Source organism: Lactuca virosa, chromosome 5 (genome assembly GCF_052849685.1).
Source record: "Lactuca virosa cultivar CGN04683 chromosome 5, Lactuca_virosa_CGN04683_v6, whole genome shotgun sequence".
NCBI classification, from domain to species: domain Eukaryota; kingdom Viridiplantae; phylum Streptophyta; class Magnoliopsida; order Asterales; family Asteraceae; genus Lactuca; species Lactuca virosa.
The window spans coordinates 18,209,190-18,231,537 of NC_136430.1; the positions used below are offsets into that span (position 1 = coordinate 18,209,190).

Consider the following 22,348-nt stretch of genomic DNA (forward strand, 5'->3'; position numbering starts at 1 on the left):
CTTCGGTCACGTGCAGTGACAACTAAAAGGTTTATTCTTGATTAGTTCCTGAAATTATTCAAGACCACTAAGACTCCCACTGACCTCATGACATATAAGATTCTCTCTCAAGGAACATTCCTCGACAAACAAATATTCAAGAGTTAGTGTGGGTTCTTAAGAAAACACTTCATCTAACTGGTCTTAGTGGTCTTTGTTTTAGCCAAAACATCACAACTACCAATTTCAAATGTGCAAGATTAAGAAAAAATTTCTACTCCACATTTCATGAGGTGTTATAAACCTACTTAAAACATGTTACTCAAGGTACAACCTGGAGTAATTAGAGTATAACTCTAAAACTTGATTTTAGAACAAAGTATGGCTCATCTTTTTTGATTTAACCATTTCAACAATTCCTGATTCCTCTTCTTAGTCATACAAATGCACTAAGATGCTCTTAGATGATCAATTGTGACATGGCTCCATAATCATTAGGATGATCATAAAACATGATACTAAAGTACTCTCCTTTCCTTTCAGATTGGAGAAACTTTTATCTTTCTGCCCAATTGATTCTTCTTATTCGTTCTGTTGTACTTTGAGACTTTTCAAGGTATCATAATTATACTTAATCTTATAAGCATAACCATATTTACTGAACCAATAGTAAATCATGATAGTCTTTATCGTCCTTTGTGGTGGATCTGACTAGTGCACATCAATATGTACTAGATCCTTTAGTCCTTCACTTGACTCACATATACACGTGAACAAGGAATTTAGTCTTAATTTTCCAAGGATCAAGATTCTCATACATCACACAATTCAAATCGTATGATTCCAAGTTTATGTCCAATTGAACATTGGGTGATGAGAATCCTTCCTTATTTGGTAAATTATGACACTACCACAAGTTATATAACTAAGAATCAAATCCATTTTCAACATTACTAATAACAGAAATATCAACACCAATTTTCATAAATGCCATTGCAAGTAATCATAAAGTAAATAAGATAAACCACAAAATTTACTTTATTGATAATGTGCGGAAAACTTGTCCTTCCAATGCAAATACACATGAAAACTATGTTTCTAAATATTACTAAGCAATTTATCATAACTCTTAAGTAGCAACTCCAAATCCTGATCATTGAACCATGTGACTGAAATCCATTTCTTCAGATCAGAATTAACCTCTACTCTTCCTTAAGCTTCCTTCTTTCTTCTAGATTCTGCAAAACATCAAAATGCAACTTTCACATCATGTATTAAGAATCTACGAACATGAACTTAATAAAGTTAGATAGTGGATGTACCTGAAGTACAGTCATACAATTTGACTTTACCATCTTTAAGATCTCTTAGGTAGTCAGGGCAGCTTCGCTTCCAATGCCCCTTCAATCGGCAATAGAGACATATGGACTCTTTAGGAGTGACACGTGAAACTATCTCAGAATTGGCCTTTCTCTTACGGTCAAACTTTTTGACCTTGGCTGATTTCTCTTCCTTAGGAGAAGAAATCATTTCTGGACTATCATCGTTGCCATTGCCTACGTCCATAGAAATTCGGGAGGTAAATCTTCCAAACATATTTGCTTGACCAGTGCGCCAAAGCATTGTTGCTTCAACAACAATGAGCAAATATGTGAGATCAATAAGGGTCACGTTGTGGTCAGTCATATAGTAGTCCTTAACGAACTGACTATATGACTCAGGAAGCGATTGTAGAACCAAGTCAACAGCTAGCTTCCTTGGGAAAACGACACCCAACATTCCCAATCTGTCAATGTGCGACTTCATCTTCAGGACGTGTGCACACACAGAACTTCCATCTCGGTGTCTGCATGCCAATAGGGCTTGAGTGATCTTGAACTTTTCAAGTCGACGAAAACGTGGGTCAGGGAGAATCACTGGAGGATGTGGAGGAAGTGAAGTAGGATTTCCAGTTCCACCAATGCACGAGGAAGGGAATGATCTTTCACCTTTATCGACACATGGAAGATCATCTTCAAAAGGAAAGCTTTTTTCAAAGGATTGAGGAAGACCATAGTTGTCAGAACTAGACATCTACAAAAGGGAAAAATTCAAGTGAGTTGATTTAATCCATAATATAACACCCAAATGAAATATTAAGGCTAGGACCCAACACAATAATTTACAATTCAGAAGAGGGATGTTGTAATCTAATTGTAAATTATTATGAAGATAGGTAAATGATGATTTATCAATACCACCACGAAAACAAAATTTTAAACGAATTAGCTTTTAGATGAAATTCCTAGATCTTTTGAGATTCATTGAACTTTTTAATGGCATGTTTAATCTCGATTATGCTCTCACTTTGTGACTGGGATGCCGAGGATCACAAACGAGATGTGAATAAGCATGCAAATTAGCTTGGTACTCTCGATGTCATTTACCACCTAATCAATGTGCCAGTTAACCACACACGCTCCATTTATCAATGATAATTTACGAGCTACCCATTGCCATTATTTGTTAGTCCAGATTAGTGTGTCGGTTAACCACACACGCTCCACTAACGACTTGACAAAGTGCAATGTGCAATTTTATGGATTAGCATCAAATTCACATTTTCCTAAAGTAACTAAGATTAGGAATTTATAAAACATTTAGTTAATTTATATTTATCATTATACTTAATAATGAAAGAATTAATGTCCTATCCTACGCGTTCGGCTAACGACCCTCCACTAGTCAAGAGTGTGGTGGGTAAGAGTGTATACCTAATGTCAATCATGTTATAGGTCGCTTCCTTAAACACCCGTTATAGACCAGCTTCGTGAATGAGGCCTACTAATGGTAAGACTGACTTTTCTTATACATGTATAATATTAAACTTTAAATTATATACATAGTATAAGGGTGTATTTTAAACATTTCAAAATACTAGGGTTTTTAATCTAATTTAAAATTTTCGAAGTTAATACCTTTTAATTTAAAATCTTAAATATTAAAAACCTTGATTTAATAATTATCCAACATTAAACAATTAATTTAAATTATTAAATCTCATAGGATTATCCATTAAATTAAATAATTTCACCTAATCCCTTTATCCCCTAGATATCGAAATTTTTGGAAGGGATATTTCAAAATCAACAATTATCCATTTAAACAATTAAAAGATAATACCTACCCAAAACCCCAGATTTTCGAAATCTAATCTTGGGGAAGGCATTTTTCGAAAATTCTAGGGTTAGGAAACCCTAAAAATCGAAAATATGGACGCCAAAGGAACGGGTTCAAAAACCCTAATCAATTTTCGAAACCAGGGTTTAGAAACCCTAAATTTGAAAAATCCAAGCCTTAGGGTTTAATTGCCATAAACTCTAATTTTTTAAGTTCAATATATTGTATCAAATCTAATAGAAAACAAAACCAAAAGCTCTGATATCACTGATGGGTTTTACACAAACAATCCTATGTGTGCATGCAACCCTAGAAAAGATCTATGTTTTCTCCGTTAGACATACAAGCCTTGAACACAAAAATGAAAACCCTAATATGCATCTAATAATTCGAAATCTACAAAGATTAGATCACATACCTTTGTTGCTATATAGTAATAACAACCAATTCTTGAAGATCCTTTGCTCTTGAGAACAAGTACCACAAGTGTAGTACCTCTAATGGCTCACAAACACACTAGGGCAAGAGGATGAATATGAGAGAGAGGAGAGAGGAGTGACTTGCTCAAAAATTCGGCTCTTCTAGGGTTTCCAGAGGGTGACCGAATTCAAGAGCCAAGGGGCTCTGTTTATACTTGAGGCTAGCTAGGGTTTTAAGGTGGAAATCCTAATTCCTTAGCTTAGGGCCTAAGCAAGTCCATGGACCCCTTCCTTAGGGCTTGGACGAAAATCTCTAGATCCTTTTAGGGATTTTCGACCCTCCCTAATAAGGGTGATCAAATGGCCCAAAACTACTAAACAACCCCTGCACTTTCAGTCTGTTCCTTTAACTCCAAAATTAATTCCAAATTAACTTCTGATTAAATACTTATTAATAATATGATTTCTAATTAATATATTATTCTTATAATATATTAATAAATTAGTTTTATTCACCAATTTATTATTCTTAATAATAAACTCAGCCTCTCTCTCCAATAGTCATCCTGTCTAGTTGCCAGTATGAAGGCAACCCAAAAGGACCATGCTACCATCAAATCAATTACATACCAATTATAGTTATGGGCTTAGACACTTAATCCAACACCTTTTTAATCAGGAAAATGGCTATACCTGAAGGGCCTTCCCCGTCCTTCTTATTCTTCAACTCAGCAAGGTACTTAGGACAATTCCTTTTTCAATGCCCCACAACACCACACTCAAAGCATGTGTCATCTTTGGCAACCTTTTCCTTTTTCTTTGGTGGTGGGTTTTGCGGAGCTTTCTTCCCTTTGCCCTTGCCAGCTTGTGGCTTTCCCTTGAAGTTCTTGCCTTTGTTCTTCTTGACTTTTCCTTCCCTAATCATGAGCACTTGGGGGGTTTTCCTTGGGATATTCTTCTCTGCAGTTTTTAGCATCCTGTGCAACTCATAGATAGGTTTCTCCCACCCATTCATGTTGTAGTTCATGATGAAGGTATCATAAGACTTTGGCAATGAGTTCAGAATTAAGTCTGTGGCCAAGTCTTGTGGATATGGAGAGCCTAATCTCTCCAATTGATCCATATAGCTTTTCATCTTGAGAACATGTGTGCTCCCATTTCCACTCTCCTCTATTTTCATGCCATGGAGTGCTCTCACAGTTTCAAACCTTTCGGTTATAGCTTGCTGACCAAACATCTGCTTGAGATGTTCAATCATGTCAAAGGCAGTAAAGAGTTCCATATCCTGATGAACATCGGGAACCATAGAGGCAAGCATAAGACATGAAACATCAAATTAATCATCTATATGCTTTAGCCATGCATCATGTGCAACATTTGGGAGAGCAGGTGGTTCAACAGGGGTTTGTTTTTCAAGGACATAGTCTTCTTTTTTTGTTTTAAAACGATTCTTAAATTTCTGGGCCAATCCAAAAAGTTGGAGTGGTTGAGTTTTTCTTTGTCAAGAATTGACCGAATGTTCAGTAGGTGGTAGTGTGTTACAGTAGTTGGTGGAGCCATCTACAAAAGTTTGACAAAGTTTTCATTTAGTATTTAATTCTTTAAAAATAATACCCTTTAGTTTCCAAAAACATTATTTATTTAAAGTTTAGGATCCAAGTTACAAATCAAATAAATGGTTAGGTATCCTTTATCCCATTTACTCAATTTTAACCGTGGGTCTCCATGGTTCTTCAAGAAATGGCCTCCATCTTCATCTTGTTACATTTTTCATAGAATAAATCTAGTCTAAAACTAATTTGCTACATAAAAAAATAACAAGAATAAAAACTAGCTACTTTTATTACATACTTTATGAATAAAAGAATATTACAAACCATTTTCAACTAAATCACACAAACAACAACACAAATGGTCTAAGGCTTGTTTATGCACTCTAAAATACATATAAACATAAAACAACCTTTGTTTTTCTAAGACAACTTTAAGTGACAAAAAAATACATGTAAGTTTTTGTCACACAAAATAACAATTATAAAGTTGTCAAAGAAAATATGTATGAACTTGTTTTTATACAAAAACAAGATATCCATATTCTCCAAAAACTAAGATTTCCATAAATCAAAAAATCTAACCAAACTTGCAAAGTGGCGCTCTGATACCAATTGTTGGGTTTTATTTAAAAACTAGTTTCAAAGACTATAAATAATGGCAAACGGAAGACTTGAGTTTTATAAATAACATAAACATTTTATCACCCACCAAGGATCATCTTGTAAGTAGTAGAAAGATTTAAAGTACAACCATAGAAGGAAGAAGAAGCGACAACCTTTGATGAACTTTGGGTCCTCTAGGGGAGGCTTGGATGTTGAAGAAGATGGATGAACTTTGAGACACCAACAGTTGATCAACTTGATAAGAATGCTAGTTCCTTTTGTTATCTCTTAAGCTTAGAGTCAAATACCCAAGTATTTGATCTAAGAGAGCATCAAACAAGTAAGAACTCTTAAGCCCTTTGCAAGAACAATTCTAGAGAGAAAATGTGAGGCATTTTACGGTTTTTCTAAGGCTAAATGAAAGCCTTTGCAAGCCTTCATAAAGCAAAAGTTTTATCTACAAGTCCTTAACCCATTAAGCTCTCCATGTACCTAAGCATACTTGTCTCTCATGCTTTAGAACCCATGCATAATTTTCTTTATTTTAATCAAAAGACCCTGACTTCTTACCCTAGTAAGAAGCCACGATTTTGACTAAAAGAATAAAGAAGGAGATTATATTTTATAAACACAAGTTTTATAAAATATAAACTTTGTCTTTAGGTAAAAGACAAAAGTATTCAACTAGTACAAAAAGTTGTGCATGACTTATTAATTCATACCTTTTGAAATAATGTGTTACTTGTATTGTAAAATAGTTATTTCCATGAAATAAATATTTTCCTAATTTATTATTATAAGAGTTTACGAATCAATTTCTAATAAATAATCAATTGCATCAAGTTGTTGTTAGTGTGACCCTTAGTATCATATGTTATTTAGCAATATCATTTTAATATGACTCTTAAGCATACTTGATCTTTCAGCTAAGGGACGATTTCTAGGGTTTTGGGAACTTGGAGGTTGGTAAAGAGGTCAGCCCTAAAGACTTAATGTGCTTATATAGGGTACAACATCAAAAATTAGGGTTTTCACCTACACCTCGTACGCCCCGCGTACTCCTCGTACTCCCAACGATTACGAGGTCTTGCACCCCCGATTCAACCCTCATAGTACGCTAAGCGTACACTACATTATGCCTCGCGTACTGTCCTTCGCATCAGTACGCCCCACGTACTCCCTAGGTACGCTCTGCGTACTAGGGTTTCCTCTTAAACCCCAATATACTCCGAAGGCCATAACTTTCTCATTGTAAATCCGATTTCGACGACCCTTATAACCACCTAAAGGTAACAAGAAGATCTACGCTTTAATCAACTCATACTTGCCTTACAATTTCCCGAACAAACATCCAATTCCCATAAAAGCCCGAGCTGACATATTACCAAAATACCCTTTGGCTCCAAAACACAAACCGAAAACCCAGATCATCTAAATTATATCACCCACACCCAAATGGGAACGATTCGGGACAAGGTGTTACAGCAGGTAATATATTTTATATACCTACTTCTTTATATTTATTGTTCATATACATGTGTTTGCTTTAATTAGATTATTAATTACTTTTTAGGTTCGAGCGTTTCAAAGATGTTTGCTTCCTATTATTATCATTAATGGCACACACCTTAAAGGGAAATACTTGGGCACCATATTCCTAGCATTAAGCATGGATGGTAATAACCAAATCCTTCCTATTGCATTTGGTGTTGGAAAAACTGAAAGTGGAAAGTCATGGATTTGGTTTTTATCAAGACTCAAAGAAAGTATTGGGGACATAAAGTCCGGAATTATGGTTTTTTATTGTATTCTGAAATTATGATTTTTGTATGTCTGTTCCGAAATCCGAAAATCGGGTACGGTATTCCGGACCATAAAGTCCGGACCAAAATTCTAACCCAGTTCATTGTACTCCGGACATAATTTTCGGATTTCGAACTTGATTTCGGATTCTGAACACGTTTCAGACTAGCAAAAATTAGGGTTTTTAATTACGATGTATCATGTAGTATAGATGTATAAGCCTATGTAATCCTATAATTGCCTTAACAAGATTAAAATTCACAGAAAACCTTATAATACCTATATAATTGCGTAAAATAAACATTTTTTAACGTATAATAAAAAATAAATGCATTTAATTATAAACAAATTTGAAACTTACAAATAAAAATTGCATTTCTTCACTGCCAGTTGTAGAGGTGTCTGGAATGGGATGTCGAAGTGTAGTCTGAAACAAGGGATGTCGAAATGTAGTCTGAAACATGTTAAATGGTATTTATATGAGAACCAGATTATCGAGTCGGAATTACTACCCGTTTAACCGAATTTGAAATCGGGTCCGGAACATGTGACATCCCCTAATTTCTCGGCCAGAAAAGACCGATATAATTTATGCTTTTAAAATAAGGTCAGAGTAATCCTTTGAAAAGATGTTGCGGAATTTGTCCCCAAAACAAAACATGATAAAATTTATCAAAACCTTTCTTTAAGAAATATATATTTTCATTTTATATCAAAACCTAGGGATGTCATGTTCCGATACAGATCAAAAGCATAAACAAGACATTATAAACCTTACGACAGTTATTTACAACTACTGGCCTATAATCCAAAAATCTCTCATCATCATCCGACTATGCTCGGGGTCCACTACCTGTAATATAAAAAGTTGAGTGAGTCAGACTTTGGAGCCTGGTGAGCATTGAGGTTTTCAACCCATAATAAATAATAAACTTAGTAAGTTCATCAATCAACAATAAATTTATTAATTTCATCAACCAAAAATAACCCTAATTACCCATTCCCGTTATCCTTACTTTACATCCCTAAAACAACTATCACAAGGGACCTAACCTAAGGATTTTCATTAGGGGGACAACATTGCTTCGGGGGTTCGTCAGCAATTTATGTCAAACAAGACAACCATCGGGGTGACAACACTGCTTTCCTCAGCAATTTATGTCAAATAAGGCGACCAATGGGGTGACAACATTGCTTTCCTCAGCAATTTATGTCAAACAAGACAACCAATAAGGTGACAACATTGCTTTCCTCAGCAATTTATGTCAAACAAGACAAACATTGGAGTGACAACATTGCTTTTACTCAGCAACTTATGTCAAACAGGCACGAAGTCACATCGTCACCAAGGTTTATACAACAGGCACTAAGTCCATAGCTGTCGACGTACTAAATCCATAGTTACCAACATACATCTATACTATACTAAATTCATAGCTACCAACGTACATCTATACTGTACTTTTATCCCTCATTCTTTATCTACCCATGTTTTACCCAACATATTTGAAGATAAAATATATATACATTTTAAATAATTTTAAACATGTATAAAACATTCATTCAACATCCATCTCAAATAAAGAAACAACATATATACACATAGCACGTATTTTATATAAAATACTTCATATCTATGTGTAAGATGAAAGTGACTATACACTCACTTGATAAGACGATAATCGGGCAGCACGTCGTTTCTTAAAACAATCATTTCTAATAAAACCGGGAGTTTTATTGAGAAACAGGGCTCTGCGAGGGTTGGGCTTCAAAGCCGAAAAAATAAATTTCTCGGGCTTCTCGGGCACTTCGGGACGTGTTTCGGGTGTTGGAAATGATCTCGGAGTTTCATGGGAGTTGAAATAGCAAAAATGTAAAATTAGGGGTGAAAAGGTGGCAAAATTCCAACAAAAACCGGGAGGTCTCGCACCCTTTATATAGGTGCGAGCCTCGGATCCGAAGCAAGAAGAAGAGGGCAGGTGGCTGCGAAGCTGCGAGGCTCGGTACACGCGGCAGAAGGGCGAGGCTCGGATGCGAGGGTCGGAACAGGTGTGCGCTTCGGATTGGTCCAGCGTCTCGGATGACTCACCTGCTTCGGATGACTCACCGAGATCGGACACGGAGAAGGCACGGGGCGGCTTCTGATTGGCCGATCCTTCGGTGCGAGGATGGTGCGACACACCTCGCCAGCTGGCCTCGGATGAATCAGCAATTTCGGACACGTGGCGTGCTATGACCGAGGGTGATGTGGCCTATTCCGGACCATGCGAAATTTCTCGGATTTTGGGATTTTTCTCGATTTTTGTGCCCCAAACTTCTAAAATCCATAACTTTCGCATATGAGCTCCGTTTTTGACGTTCTTTATATGCACGCGTAGGTAAAATTATGCTATACAACTTTCGTTTAGACTTCGTCGGCTAATTTAGAATTTAATTTTAATATTATTATTTTTAACAGACCGAGACAGGAAATCTGTTAAAAATTCATAACTTCTTCATCCGACGTCCGTTTTCGTCTGTCTTTTTACCGTTGTACTACTATTGACGAGACCTTCGATTCTCGTTTAGGTTATGTCGGCTAAAAATCACTCGATCTAAAATTCGAGTTTTTAGCTGTCTACCGCTAAGCTGAAACTTAGAAAAATCATAACTTCCTCATACAAAGTCAGATTTGGGTGTTCTTTTTATGCATACTCTCGGTTTAACGAACACTACGACTTTCATTTAGATCGCCAAGGCTAAAAAGTAGTTTATCAAAAACTCACTTTTTACGTCATTCGGCGCCGTGCCGATTTTGTCGCGAAACTTCGACAGGTCATAACTTCTTCGTTATAACTCGGATTTCGGTATTCTTTATATATCCGGAATCCTTATCACGACCACTACAACTTTCTTAATAGATATCAGCTTTATCTAATATTGATTTTCGACGCTCATTTTTATTCTTAATTAATTAAATCCTAATAATTAAGCATAAAACACATAATAATCACATAATTCCTCTTCATTTCTTCAAAATGAGTTACAAAGGTTAACCTAGACTATTACGTCAATATTAATGCCTAGCCTAGAAATACGGGCGTTACAATTCTCTTCCCTTTAGGATGATTCCGTCCCCGGAATCACACATCAGCAAACAAATACGGGTAGTGACTCATCATGTCACTCTCCGTCTCCCAGGTGAGATTTGGCCCATTCGTATGTTTCCATCGCACAAGCACAAAATCGACCATCTTGCGTCGCAACTTCTTAGTCTTACGGTCAACGATTGCCTCTGGTTCTTCAGTTAACCTCTTGTTTTCATTCAACCTTAATTCAGAAATTGGAATTATGTCAGGCACATCTCCCGTGAACTTCCTCAAATAACACACATAAAAGGTGTTATGAATACCCTCTAGTTCTTCTGGTAATTCTAGCTTGTAAGCTTGATTCCCGATCCTCTAAAGAACTTTAAACGGTCCAATAAACCTTGGACTCAACTTTCCCGAACCACGTAACATACCTATCTTAGTCGGACTCAATTTGATATGACCTCTAGGGTCGGAATAACAATCATCTTCTTAGTCATTACCGAAATGAAGGTAATGAAATACTCGAACAAAAACGGAATCAATTTCTAGCTTCTTGGTAACCTTGTACTTTCCTTGATCCAAGTACGATTCTTGTGCTTCCGGTAGTATAGGCCTCTACTACCATTCTGAAACATCCCAAAATACGACCCAAAATTTTTTGTTTTAATATTACTAAAATCACATCATCGAATGTCATACATACTAAGAACCATAGAGTGAGTAACTCAAAAGTCAAGTAACTGTATCAAAACAAATACTGTATCAATCATATCGAAATATCTGAATAAAACTCCCAGGATAAAACTGAAACTGTGGTGTGTGCCATGCCATCATCCCGAGCTCTTCCCTTTACTTGCGGAAGTACCTGAAACCAAAAACTGAAACTGTAAGCACAAAGCTTAGTGAGTTCCCCCAATCTACCATATACCATACAATAACATATAAAACAACTAATGGGCCTTGCCCACTGCATCGGACCGAAGTCCGAAAACTGCATCGGACCGAAGTCCGGAACTAACCAGGGCCTTGCCCTCTGCATCAGACCGAAGTCCGGAAACTGCATCGGACCGAAGTCCAGAACTAACTAGGGCCTTGCCCTCTGCATCGGACCGAAGTCCGGAAACTGCATCGGACCGAAGTCCGGAACTAACCAGGGCCTTACCCTCTGCATCAGACCGAAGTCTGGAAACTGCATCGGACCGAAGTCCGGAACTAACCAGGGCCTTGCCCTCTGCATCGGACCGAAGTCCGGAAACTGACTGAACATAGCATAGCATAATCATAACTACTAACATAGCACATATACTGCATACTACATCGGACTGAAGTCCGGAACACATAACATAAAGACATGCTTGAATCACAAAGACATCAAGCACACTGGACTACTGCATCGGACCGAAGTCCGGAACTACTGCTAACTAAACAGGCCGGCATTGTGGCCGTAGACCCGTTCCTACTGGAAGGAAACTCACCTCGTAAGCTGGATGCTGAAAAAGCTACTCGGGAACTGTCTGCTGCTGCTCCGGTATCTCCCCGGCTACAATTCCCATAAATATACTCAATCAAATACTGATAACTAAACTGGGGGTGAAATGACTATTTTACCCCCGGTCAAAGTCAACTTCCTGGTCAAAGTAAATCTCCAGTTGACCGGACTCGCCGAGTTGGGCCGCCAACTCGCCGAGTCCCTTTCATCCGTTCTAGTCCTCTACTCGCTTCTACTCGTCGAGTTTGGCGAAGACTCGACGAGTTCTTCTTCGATACATACATCGAGTCTAACTTCATCCGACTCGCCGAGTTGTATGAACAACTCGTCGAGTTCTCCTTCATCATATGAACATGTCCAGGCTGCGACTCGCCGAGTCGCAATAACACTCGTCGAGCCTGAAGAACAACTCGCCGAGTTGAAGAACAACTCGCCGAGTCCCAAGCATGCTATTACTATACAGTCGATTCTAATTGATTTCAGTGCTTCCAAATCATAAATCTAGGCTCTTAGGGTTGGTTTTACACGTAAAGTTTCCAACTTTACGTGCATGCATGAAGAAATGAGGCTAGAACATCAAAATAAGCTAACAATGGGGTCTTAGGGTTTGGAACTCGACCTTGGGTGCATAAAGGCAGCTACTTTGAGCTCCTACAGCTCAAATATACTCAGATCTAAGATCCATTTCCTTATAGGAGTCCCAATCTCGAGTTTGGATCCAAAAAGTCCCAAAAAGAAGCACATCTAAGCATACAAGACTATCAAATGGAAATAACAAGCAAGGTACAAGCTTTAGTACCAGAATGTGAGGCTGATGATCAAGAGACTCTGGATCTTCTTCTTCTCCTTTGGATCCTTCCTTCTTTCTTTCTCTTCCAAAACCTCCAAACTAGTACAAACACACTCAAGCTCAACAATGGGGGCTAGGGTTTACAGGGGAAATGCTCTAAAGGTGTTGGAGGCTGGGGTGGGAGGCTATAATGATGTTTATATCGGGTACAAACCCTTGAAATTAGGGCTTCATCCAGACAGGCAGACTCGCCGAGTCCCTTCATATAAACTCGCCGAGTAGCCAACTTAAAATGCGTGATCATCCCGTCTCTACTCGACGAGTTGGGCTACCGACTCGTCGAGTATCCCTTAAGAAAATGAAAATTACTTTATTTAAATCACATACCAGAAATGGGGCGTTACACATTCACACCTACTCATACTCGTCCCAAGTATTGTCTCGTATTTCTCCAAGTCACCATACAAGAATTTCACATAGTCATTCAACTCATCAGATGAAAAAACCAGGGTTTATATTATTTCTTGAAACGATTACACAGAGGTTCAAGTTTACCCTATACTATGCCTCTAATAGGCTACACCGCATGCTACTAACTGCATGGCTACTTTATATCTTGGTTTTGGAAATATAAGGTCCTTACTCCTGATCCCTTGTATTTCCATCTGCTTCATTAAGGATCATTTGGAATGCCTTTGGTTTTGGTTTTGGTGGAACATTGGGCCTTGCTGCCTCTTTCTTCTTTGGGCAGTCTTTCAAAATGTACCCTTCCTCGTTACATCCATAGCACATCCTCTTGTTAGAAGGACACTCGTTGGCATAATGCCCAGTCTTCCCAAACTTGTAGCAGGTCACCTCTTCGCTACATTTCCCGAAGTGCTTCTTTTTTCACTTCTCGCACCATTTTACTTCGCCTCCTCCTCCTCCTCCAGACTTCGAGAATTTTCTTTTCTCGTTGGACCCTGAAGTTCCTTCAAACTTTCTTTTCTCGCCAACTTCAATCTTGTTGGCGGCTTTTCCCTTAATCATATCTTTAACAGACTTGGCAGCCCAGATAGCTGCCTCCAAAGTAAGTGCTTGACGCACTGGCACTGCATACTCCCATGGAAGTCCCTTTGCGTACCTGTCTATTTTCGTCAGCTCATCTGGGACAATACGCAAAGCAAACTCCATTTTATCTGTGAAGTTATTGGTGTATTCATCAATGGTTATACTTCCCTTCTTCAACGTCAGGAATTGGTTTTCTAGCTCAAGCACATTTTGGGCCGAGCAGTACTTGCGCTTGAATTGCACCAAGAACTCTGCCCAAGTCAGTTGCAGTGGCTCATTAGGGCTTAGAGTCTTCCCCAGAGTGTTCCACCAATGAGCAGCGCTACCTCTGAATTGACGCACTGCAAATGTGGTTTGTAACTTGCCTTGGCAACCACATGTCATGAAAGCCAATTCCATTTCCTAGATCCAATCCATTACTCCGACGGGATCTTCTTTTCCAGTGAAAGTTGATGGCTTGCAAGTCATAAAGTCTTTATACTTGCATCCATTTCTCTCCACTCTATTCTCGTGGCTATTTCTTCCAACCACAAGCGGTTCACTATGACCAACAGATCTACTGTTGTTTCCTTCTTCAGATTGATCGTCATTTAATTCAGGTTGTTCAACAGGAATTGAAGGTTCACTCCTGTTGTTCAGCAATATTTGCCTCATTTCCTCCCTTTGTTCAGTCATCATTGTCTGAATCATGGCTTGTACTCCAGCCATGGTGATGGGTTCTGGTGCAGCTCCTGCTATAGGCACCTGTTCCATCACTTGGGGTTGAGGTTGTTGGTTTCTGTTTGCATTTCCAGCTCCACTTCGAGTTCTTGCCATTTCGATCTATATGCCAAATAAGGCGAATTTAGATCTTTCTCCTCGATAGATACTTAAATTCTCCTTATCACTCCGAACGTTTACATGTTAGTTCTAATATTGTAATCGTACACTTAGAATCCTACACACATAAGGTTTCCAGATCCGGTCGGCAACAGACCATAGATCCGAACAAATAATGGCATATATGGCAAACATATAGCATTTAGCACATAAAAGCATTTTAGGCATCTTTCCTAAAATAAACTAGTGCTCGTGTCTAAAATATGGTAGACACTCATCTCACAATCATCACTTAGCATTCTAAGTTTAAGTCTAGAAATCCTACAAATTCCTAGTTCGCTTAAACTAATGCTCTGATACCAACTGTGACATCCCCTAATTTCTCGGCCATAAAAGACCGATTTAATTTATGCTTTTAAAATAAGGTCAGAGTAATCCTTTGAAAAGATGTTGTGGAATTTGTCCTCAAAACAAAACATGATAAAATTTATCAAAACCTTTCTTTAAGAAATATATATTTTCATTTTATATCAAAACCTAGGGATGTCATGTTCTGATACAGATCAAAAGCATAAACAAGACATTATAAACCTTACGACAGTTATTTACAACTACTGGCATATAATCCAAAAATCTCTCATCATCATCCGACTATGCTCGGGGTCCACTACCTGTAATATAAAAAGCTGAGTGGGTCAGGCTTGGGAGCCTGTGAGCATATAGAGTTTTCAACCCATAATAAATAATAAACTTATTAAGTTCATCAATCAACAATAAATGTATTAATTTCATCAACCAAAAATAACCCTAATTACCCATTCCTGTTATCCTTACTTTACGTCCCTAAAACAACTATCACAAGGGACCTAGCCTAAGGATTTTCATTAGGGGGACAACATTGCTTTGGGGGTTCCTCAGCAATTTATGTCAAACAACACAACCATCAGGATGACAACACTGCTTTCCTCAGCAATTTATGTCAAATAAGGCGACCAATGGGGTGACAACATTGCTTTCCGCAGCAATTTATGTTAAACAAGACAACCAATAAGGTGACAACACTGCTTTCCTCAGCAATTTATGTCAAACAAGACAAACATTGGAGTGACAACACTGCTTTTCCTCAGCAATTTATGTCAAACAGGCACGAAGTCACATCGTCGCCAATGTTTATACAACAGGCACTAAGTCCATACCTGCCGACGTACTAAATCCATAGCTACCAACGTACATCTATACTGTACTAAATTCATAGCTACCAACGTATATCTATATTGTACTTTTATCCCTCATTCTTTATCTACCCATGTTTTACCCAATTTATTTGAGGATAAAATATATATACATTTTAAATCATTTTAAACATGTATAAAACATTCATTCAACATTCATCTCAAATAAACAAACAACATATATACACATAGCACGTATTTTATATAAAATACTTCATATCTATGTGTAAGATGAAAGTGACTATACACTCACTTGATAAGACGATAATCGGACAGCACTTCGTTTTTTAAAACAATCGTTTCTAATAAAACCGGGAGTTTTATTGAGAAACCAGGCTCTGCGAGGGTTGGGCTTCAAAACCGAAAAGATAAATTTCTCGGGCTTCTCGGGCACTTCGGGACGTGTTTCGGGTGTTGGAAATGATCTCGGGGTTTCGGGGGAGTTGAAATAGCAAAAATGTAAAATTAGGGGTGAAAAGGTGGCAAAATTCCAACAAAAACCGGGAGGTCTCGCACCCTTTATATAGGTGCGAGCCTCGGATCCGAAGCAAGAAGAAGAGGGCAGGTGGCTGCGAAGCTGCGAGGCTCGGTACACACGGCAGAAGGGCGAGGCTCGGATGCGAGGGTCGGAACAGGTGTGCGCTTCGGGTTGGTCCAGCGTCTCGGATGACTCACCGAGATCGGACACGGAGAAGGGACGGGGCGGCTTCTGATTGGCCGATCCTTCGGTGCAAGGATGGTGCGACACGCCTCGCCAGCTGGCCTCGGATGACTCAGCAATTTCGGACACGTGGCGTGCTATGAGCGAGGGTGACGTGGCCTATTCCGGACCATGCGCGATTTCTCGGATTTTGGGATTTTTCTCGATTTTTGTGCCCCAAATTTCTAAAATCCATAACTTTCGCATACGAGCTCCGTTTTTGACGTTCTTTATATGCACGTGTAGGTAAAGTTACGCTCTACAACTTTCGTTTAGACTTCGTCGGCTAATTTTTAATTTAATTTTAATATTATTATTTTTAACAGACCGAGACAGAAAATCCGTTAAAAATTCATAATTTCTTCATCCGACGTCCGTTTTCGTCTGTCTTTTTACCGTTGTACTACTATTGAAGAGACCTTCGATTCTTGTTTAGGTTATGTCGGCTAAAAATCACTCGATCTAAAATTCGAGTTTTTAGCTGTCTACCGCTAAGCTGAAACTTAGAAAAATCATAACTTCCTTATACGAAGTCAGATTTGGGTGTTCTTTTTATGCATACTCTCGGTTTAACGAACACTACGACTTTCATTTAGATCGCCAAGGCTAAAAAGTAGTTTATCAAAAACTCACTTTTTACGTCATTCGGCGCCGTGCCGGTTTTGTCGCGAAACTTCGACAGGTCATAACTTCTTCGTTATAACTCGGATTTCGGTATTCTTTATATATCCGGAATCCTTATCACGACCACTACAACTTTCTTAATAGATATCAGCTTTATCTAATATTTATTTTCGACGCTCATTTTTATTCTTAATTAATTAAATCCTAATAATTAAGCATAAAACACATAATAATCACATAATTCCTCTTCATTTCTTCAAAATGAGTTACAAAGGTTAACCTAGACTATTACGTCAATATTAATGCCTAACCTAGAAACACGGGCGTTACAGAACAAGCCATTCTGGATCAAGTGGTCATTTTGCCCAAAAAAAAAGGTTATTTAAAAAAAAACAACCAAAAAAGTGGTTAGATTACTCAATTTCCCTTTCTTTTAGATTATAAGCACTTATTTGAGAAATCTTATAATTTGTTTGCATTTTTCTTTCTAGCTATTTTTTTCTCTTTTACCCAAACTAACTCGCTAAACCCCGTTCATGATAGCATAGGTTCATATTTGTTTTTGAGTTATTGTTTTAAGGCTAGGAGGAGTTGTGTCGGCATTGTCGAGTGTCATCTCCTCCAAAACCTTGTCCACATCAGCCAAGTACTTGCCAAGAGGAGCGAGACTCGGTGAGCAAGTGTGGAGCAAGGCATTTTTTGCCTCTTGCCGATAAGAGGGGGGGCGTAATCTCGGTATGTCGAGCTCCACATAAGAAGTGTCAAGCTGTTTGCCCTTTCACTCCTCAGAGCTTAATAGGATTGTATATGGTTGTTTCTTTTTACTTAATTATAAAAGTCTGAAGGTTGTTTATTTTTGAGCTATTATTGGTTACACACTCACATTACTCCTAAATTTTTTTTTTCTCCAAGAAAACTTAAACCCTCAACATTTGGTTGAGAGATATATTTTCACCAACACCAAATACCATTGGGCTACAAACGTGTAAAAAAGTGGTTTAATGGATTATTATGACAAGTCTTTACCTATTTGTATTTTTTATGGTTCAAGTCATCTGATGTTAACTGAAGAAGGTTATAAAATTTGTTTTGAACAAAGATAAAATGATCATTTAATCAGATTGAAGCAATTTATTTTAATTGGGAGATTCTTACCAAAAAATGAGACATTCCATGCCCTCGGAGAGTACTTTGCCGTGCTAGGTCAGTGACATATCCTTTTTTTTAATTGGTAACATATGATAAAGTGGTAAATGTGAAGAAGCTGGGTCCTTATGTGAGGGAGATACAAGAAGCCATAGAAATATTATGTTGTATTTTTTTCAAAAGAAAGAAGCCTTTTACAATCAGAAATGACAATAGAAACGGAAATAGATAAAGATAATGATATAATGATATAGAAGATGGTATAAAAAGAAAAGAAATTAAAATAGTATTATGGTTTTGTTTTTTTTTGGTTTGATATTTTGTGATGTAAGGATCAAGCAGCAACAAGTCCCTTGAGTTTCTTAGTAATGGTGGCAATATGTTTGCCCTGGTGGAAGGCCTGTTGGAGCTCAAGGTCAGATGGTTGTCTAGAGCCATCCCCAGCATAAGTCCCTGCACCATAAGGACTCCCACCTTTGACTTGCTCCATTTCAAACATTCCAGCTCCAAATGTGTACCCAATCGGCACAAATATCATCCCGTGGTGAACCAACTGAGTGATGGCCGTTAACCTAACAAAAAAAAAGTTTTTTTTTTTTTTTTTAAATTAAAAATATATAATTGTAATTTGTGGGATGGTGGTTTGGGTGCTTACGCGGTGGTTTCTTGACCGCCGCCTTGAGATCCGGTGCTGTAGAAGATACCGGCGGGTTTTCCGGCGAGTTGTTGGGTTCTCCAGAGACCACCGGTGGAGTCGAAAAATGCTTTGAATTGAGCCGACATCATACCAAATCTGGTGGGGAACCCAAAAACAAATCCATCAGCTTCAGAGAGTTCGCTTGCTGTGATTATTGGTACATCGCTTTTAGGAGGTGCACTCATTTTACCCAGCACCTCTTCATGCAATGTCTCTGCCACCTGCACATCACAAAGGATACATAAATCCGTAAACATAAAAATTAAAATTAAATATGATTTTAATTACCTGCCATAATTTGGCTTCCACTCCTTCAACGGATGCAGCTCCTTTCTTTATCTCTTCAGCCAGCTTTTCTACATGTCCATACATGGAGTAGTACCTGCCATTGCCACAACAAAGAATCAACTCTTTACTTTTACCCTTACATTCCAATTTCCAATAAAGTTTGTTTCAGAATATTCATCAATTTTAACGTCAGGGGCAAATACCCAATAGGTAATTAAGACAACTTTTTTTTTTTTTTTTTTTTGGCTAAACCTATCAAGTCATTTTGTCCAATTTCTATATCTTAAGTTATTGATTATCACTACTCTGTTCAATACAAATCATGTCTATAAATCAGAATAGTCATTTATTTGGCGATAATCAAAAGTTTAAAATGGATGGAATAGTTTTCTCTAGGAAGCTGTGCTATTTCCATAGGATCAAATTTAAGTTCTAGTCTTCTGGACCACCCTATTGCAGTCCTTGATATTGATAATAAGCCCCCCATCCACAAATTATGCCCTCTGCTACTTTAAGTAACAACTATGTTGACCTTTGGCCTGAGTAGTGAGTATATCATAAACTATTTTTTCTTATTCATACACTTTATTTGTGATGATAACTAAAGAAGATTCTGATTATATGATCTAATAGTTTGCTTGACATGCCCTAAAACCAACTTTTTCTCTATCCCTGAATCACAAAAGGGAACAGCTCTTTCTCTTCTCTATGCATCCCTCCTATAACTGTCTTATGCTATTTCTCTCCTTTCTCAAGGCATCAAGAATGTTGCAGACCAGTAGGTATAGGCAGTATGAGCAGTATAACTGGAATTAAACATAACTGACTCATGAACAGCAGCTAAAAAATGCAGCCCACATTATTTCCCTTTAATACTTATTGACCTCAAGAACCCCCTTTGTAATCTTGTATTGCATACATCATGAATGTCCTGGAGTCCTGGTTATAATGTATTGGCTACACATTTATATTTGCTCAAAGATTATCACAAACAACCCAAAACAATGAATACATCCTACATGTATCTTATTAGCATTTCCAATCCAAGGCTATGAATGTGGATATACCATGATAGATGTAGGGGATCATGTAAGATTTTAAAGCAGAAGTTTTAAATGGTAGGACTATAGCATCTATACTAGCAATAATATAAATTATAATCAAGAAGCTTAACTGTATCTTAGTCTTTTACCTAAGTTAATTTATTATTTCCGATTCTTAAAAAAAATCTTTTTCATTCTTGTTTCCTGTACTATAGTTGAATAGTTTAGTTGGTTTTATATCATCATCAATCAAATATCACATCAATAGAATAGTACACAGAAGCACCAAAATATCATTTCTAGCAAAACATCAGAAGTCTTTAACCACACTGGAGATGGAGACCTTTATCTGAAATAAGCATGCTTCTAATTTATAAAGACATATATCTAGTAGATCAAGTTTTAACAGGCTATCACTTGGAAATGTTAAGTGGTAAATGCACTCAAAAGTGCACATCTAGTGCGACTTTCTGTCTTCAATTTCACACTTAAAATACATCTCGTCAATCATCAATTCTACAGATTCAGATGCGGTTTTGAAGATTACTCTACACGAAACTATAATTTTTAATCAACCGATCTGAATAGCTAAAACCCATATCATCAATCGCCAGTACCACAAAGTCAACGCGATATTAAAAATTACTCTACGAAGGTCAAATTATAATTTCAATGCACTTAAAAGTACACATCTAAGTCTAATTTCAGTCTGCAATTTTTCGCAAAAAAACACAGATCATCGGTCGTCTATACTACGTTTTCTCAATTTAGCGGTACCGAAAAATAATATAATTACAACCATAGACAACCGATCTCATAACAAATTTCAACCACAACACTAAAAAAGTCGTCCGATCGTTACTGAGACCATATCGACTAAATCAAATTGCGTAATATCGAACAAAAAAGCACCTATTAGCAACAACGAGATCATCGTGCAGAGAGAGAGAGAGAGAGCACATACACAATATACACTTTTGTAGCCATTGATGAGAGTCCTCGGAAACCGGTATATGTGTTTTCCGGTCGGTGATCAGTCAAGCCCTTGGTTAATTGAGTAAAGCTTCCACGATTGATTGAATTGACTGTGCAACGATGAGCACTAACCTCTCCGGTACTCTGGTATTTATACTAAGATTGTTCCGGATTTGTTAGAGTTTGGCCAGCTGGCAAATCCCTTTTAGAATTTTGTTGAATTACCAGTCGTTTACGTCGCAAACGGTGTCGTATCGGTTCAGGAAGGATAATGCCTTATGTGCGTGGGTAATGATGGCATGTTGTTGTCACGCCCACCATCATTTTTTCGTTCCTCAAGGGCGAAGACGTCTCACTAATAAACACACAACCATAATTAGTACAATTTAAGAAGTTGGTTGAAACTACTATTCGCTATTCGGAACAAATGGCCTAAGGTTAGAAGGTGTCATGTCATGGTTCTATCATGGTAAAGACTTTTTATCTCATATTTCTACATCTTCACCTTATTTTACCGGTATGTTGCCACATATCGGGTGTGTTGTACCAAAATCAGAAGGAAGGAAGAACAAATTGCACCCTTTACCACATCCACGCCCTTCCGTCTAATATGTTTAGATTATTTCGAGATGAATTTGTGTATATCATTGTTAATATATAAAAGATCTTTATACCGAAGAATCATTATAGAATGATATTAATAATGACATATTATTCTATAAAGTCACACCTAGGGGTGGCAAATGATGACACGACACAACAAAAATACACGATACAAAACGAAATTGGGACAAAACTGAAATTCGAATTCGTGTTCATGTCAAATGTAAAAAACATGATGTCGTATCGTATTCGTGTTCAAAAATCGATACAAAATTGACATTATTTAGCATTTGTTTGTCGTTTTT

General features: G+C 37.6%; 2 protein-coding genes across 4 annotated transcripts; both read right to left on the minus strand.

The window, feature by feature from the left end:
• Window positions 1–1,067: 1,067 nt before the first annotated feature.
• Window positions 1,068–8,421, minus strand: LOC145117727 (uncharacterized). 3 transcript variants are annotated; one of them, XM_079054036.1, is made up of 4 exons: window positions 8,295–8,421; window positions 7,878–7,970; window positions 1,302–2,052; window positions 1,068–1,217 (listed from the first exon to the last, which is right to left on the minus strand). In XM_079054036.1, exons 2-4 carry the CDS (start codon window positions 7,890–7,892, stop codon window positions 1,192–1,194), a joined length of 792 nt encoding a protein of 263 aa, XP_078910162.1. In that variant the 5' UTR covers window positions 7,893–7,970; window positions 8,295–8,421; the 3' UTR covers window positions 1,068–1,191. The 3 variants fall into 3 exon arrangements, with proteins under 3 accessions (XP_078910162.1, XP_078910161.1, XP_078910159.1); XM_079054035.1 differs by having other exon boundaries at window positions 8,290–8,421; XM_079054033.1 differs by lacking the exon at window positions 8,295–8,421 and having other exon boundaries at window positions 7,878–8,020.
• Window positions 8,422–18,584: 10,163 nt separating this feature from the next.
• FQR1 (flavodoxin-like quinone reductase 1) lies at window positions 18,585–21,588 on the minus strand. Its single transcript, XM_079050856.1, has 4 exons — window positions 21,430–21,588; window positions 19,423–19,516; window positions 19,093–19,355; window positions 18,585–19,009 (listed from the first exon to the last, which is right to left on the minus strand). Exons 1-4 carry the CDS (start codon window positions 21,450–21,452, stop codon window positions 18,772–18,774), a joined length of 618 nt encoding a protein of 205 aa, XP_078906982.1. The 5' UTR covers window positions 21,453–21,588; the 3' UTR covers window positions 18,585–18,771.
• Between the last annotated feature and the right edge of the window lie 760 nt (window positions 21,589–22,348).

Excerpts from the sequence above, each read along its gene's own strand:
- FQR1 (XM_079050856.1), bottom strand. The coding sequence starts at position 21,452 with ATGGCTACAAAAGTGTATATTGT. Across the intron at positions 19,517-21,429 it reads GCTACAAAAGTGTATATTGT|GTACTACTCCATGTATGGAC; the intron begins GTATGTGCTCTC and ends TGGCAATGGCAG. Across the intron at positions 19,356-19,422 it reads TGGAAGCCAAATTATGGCAG|GTGGCAGAGACATTGCATGA; the intron begins GTAATTAAAATC and ends TGTGATGTGCAG.
- LOC145117727 (XM_079054033.1), bottom strand. The coding sequence starts at position 7,979 with ATGTTTCAGACTACATTTCGACATCCCTTGTTTCAGACTACACTTCGA. Across the intron at positions 2,053-7,877 it reads AAGAAATGCAATTTTTATTT|ATGTCTAGTTCTGACAACTA; the intron begins GTAAGTTTCAAA and ends TCCCTTTTGTAG. Across the intron at positions 1,218-1,301 it reads ATTGTATGACTGTACTTCAG|AATCTAGAAGAAAGAAGGAA; the intron begins GTACATCCACTA and ends GATGTTTTGCAG.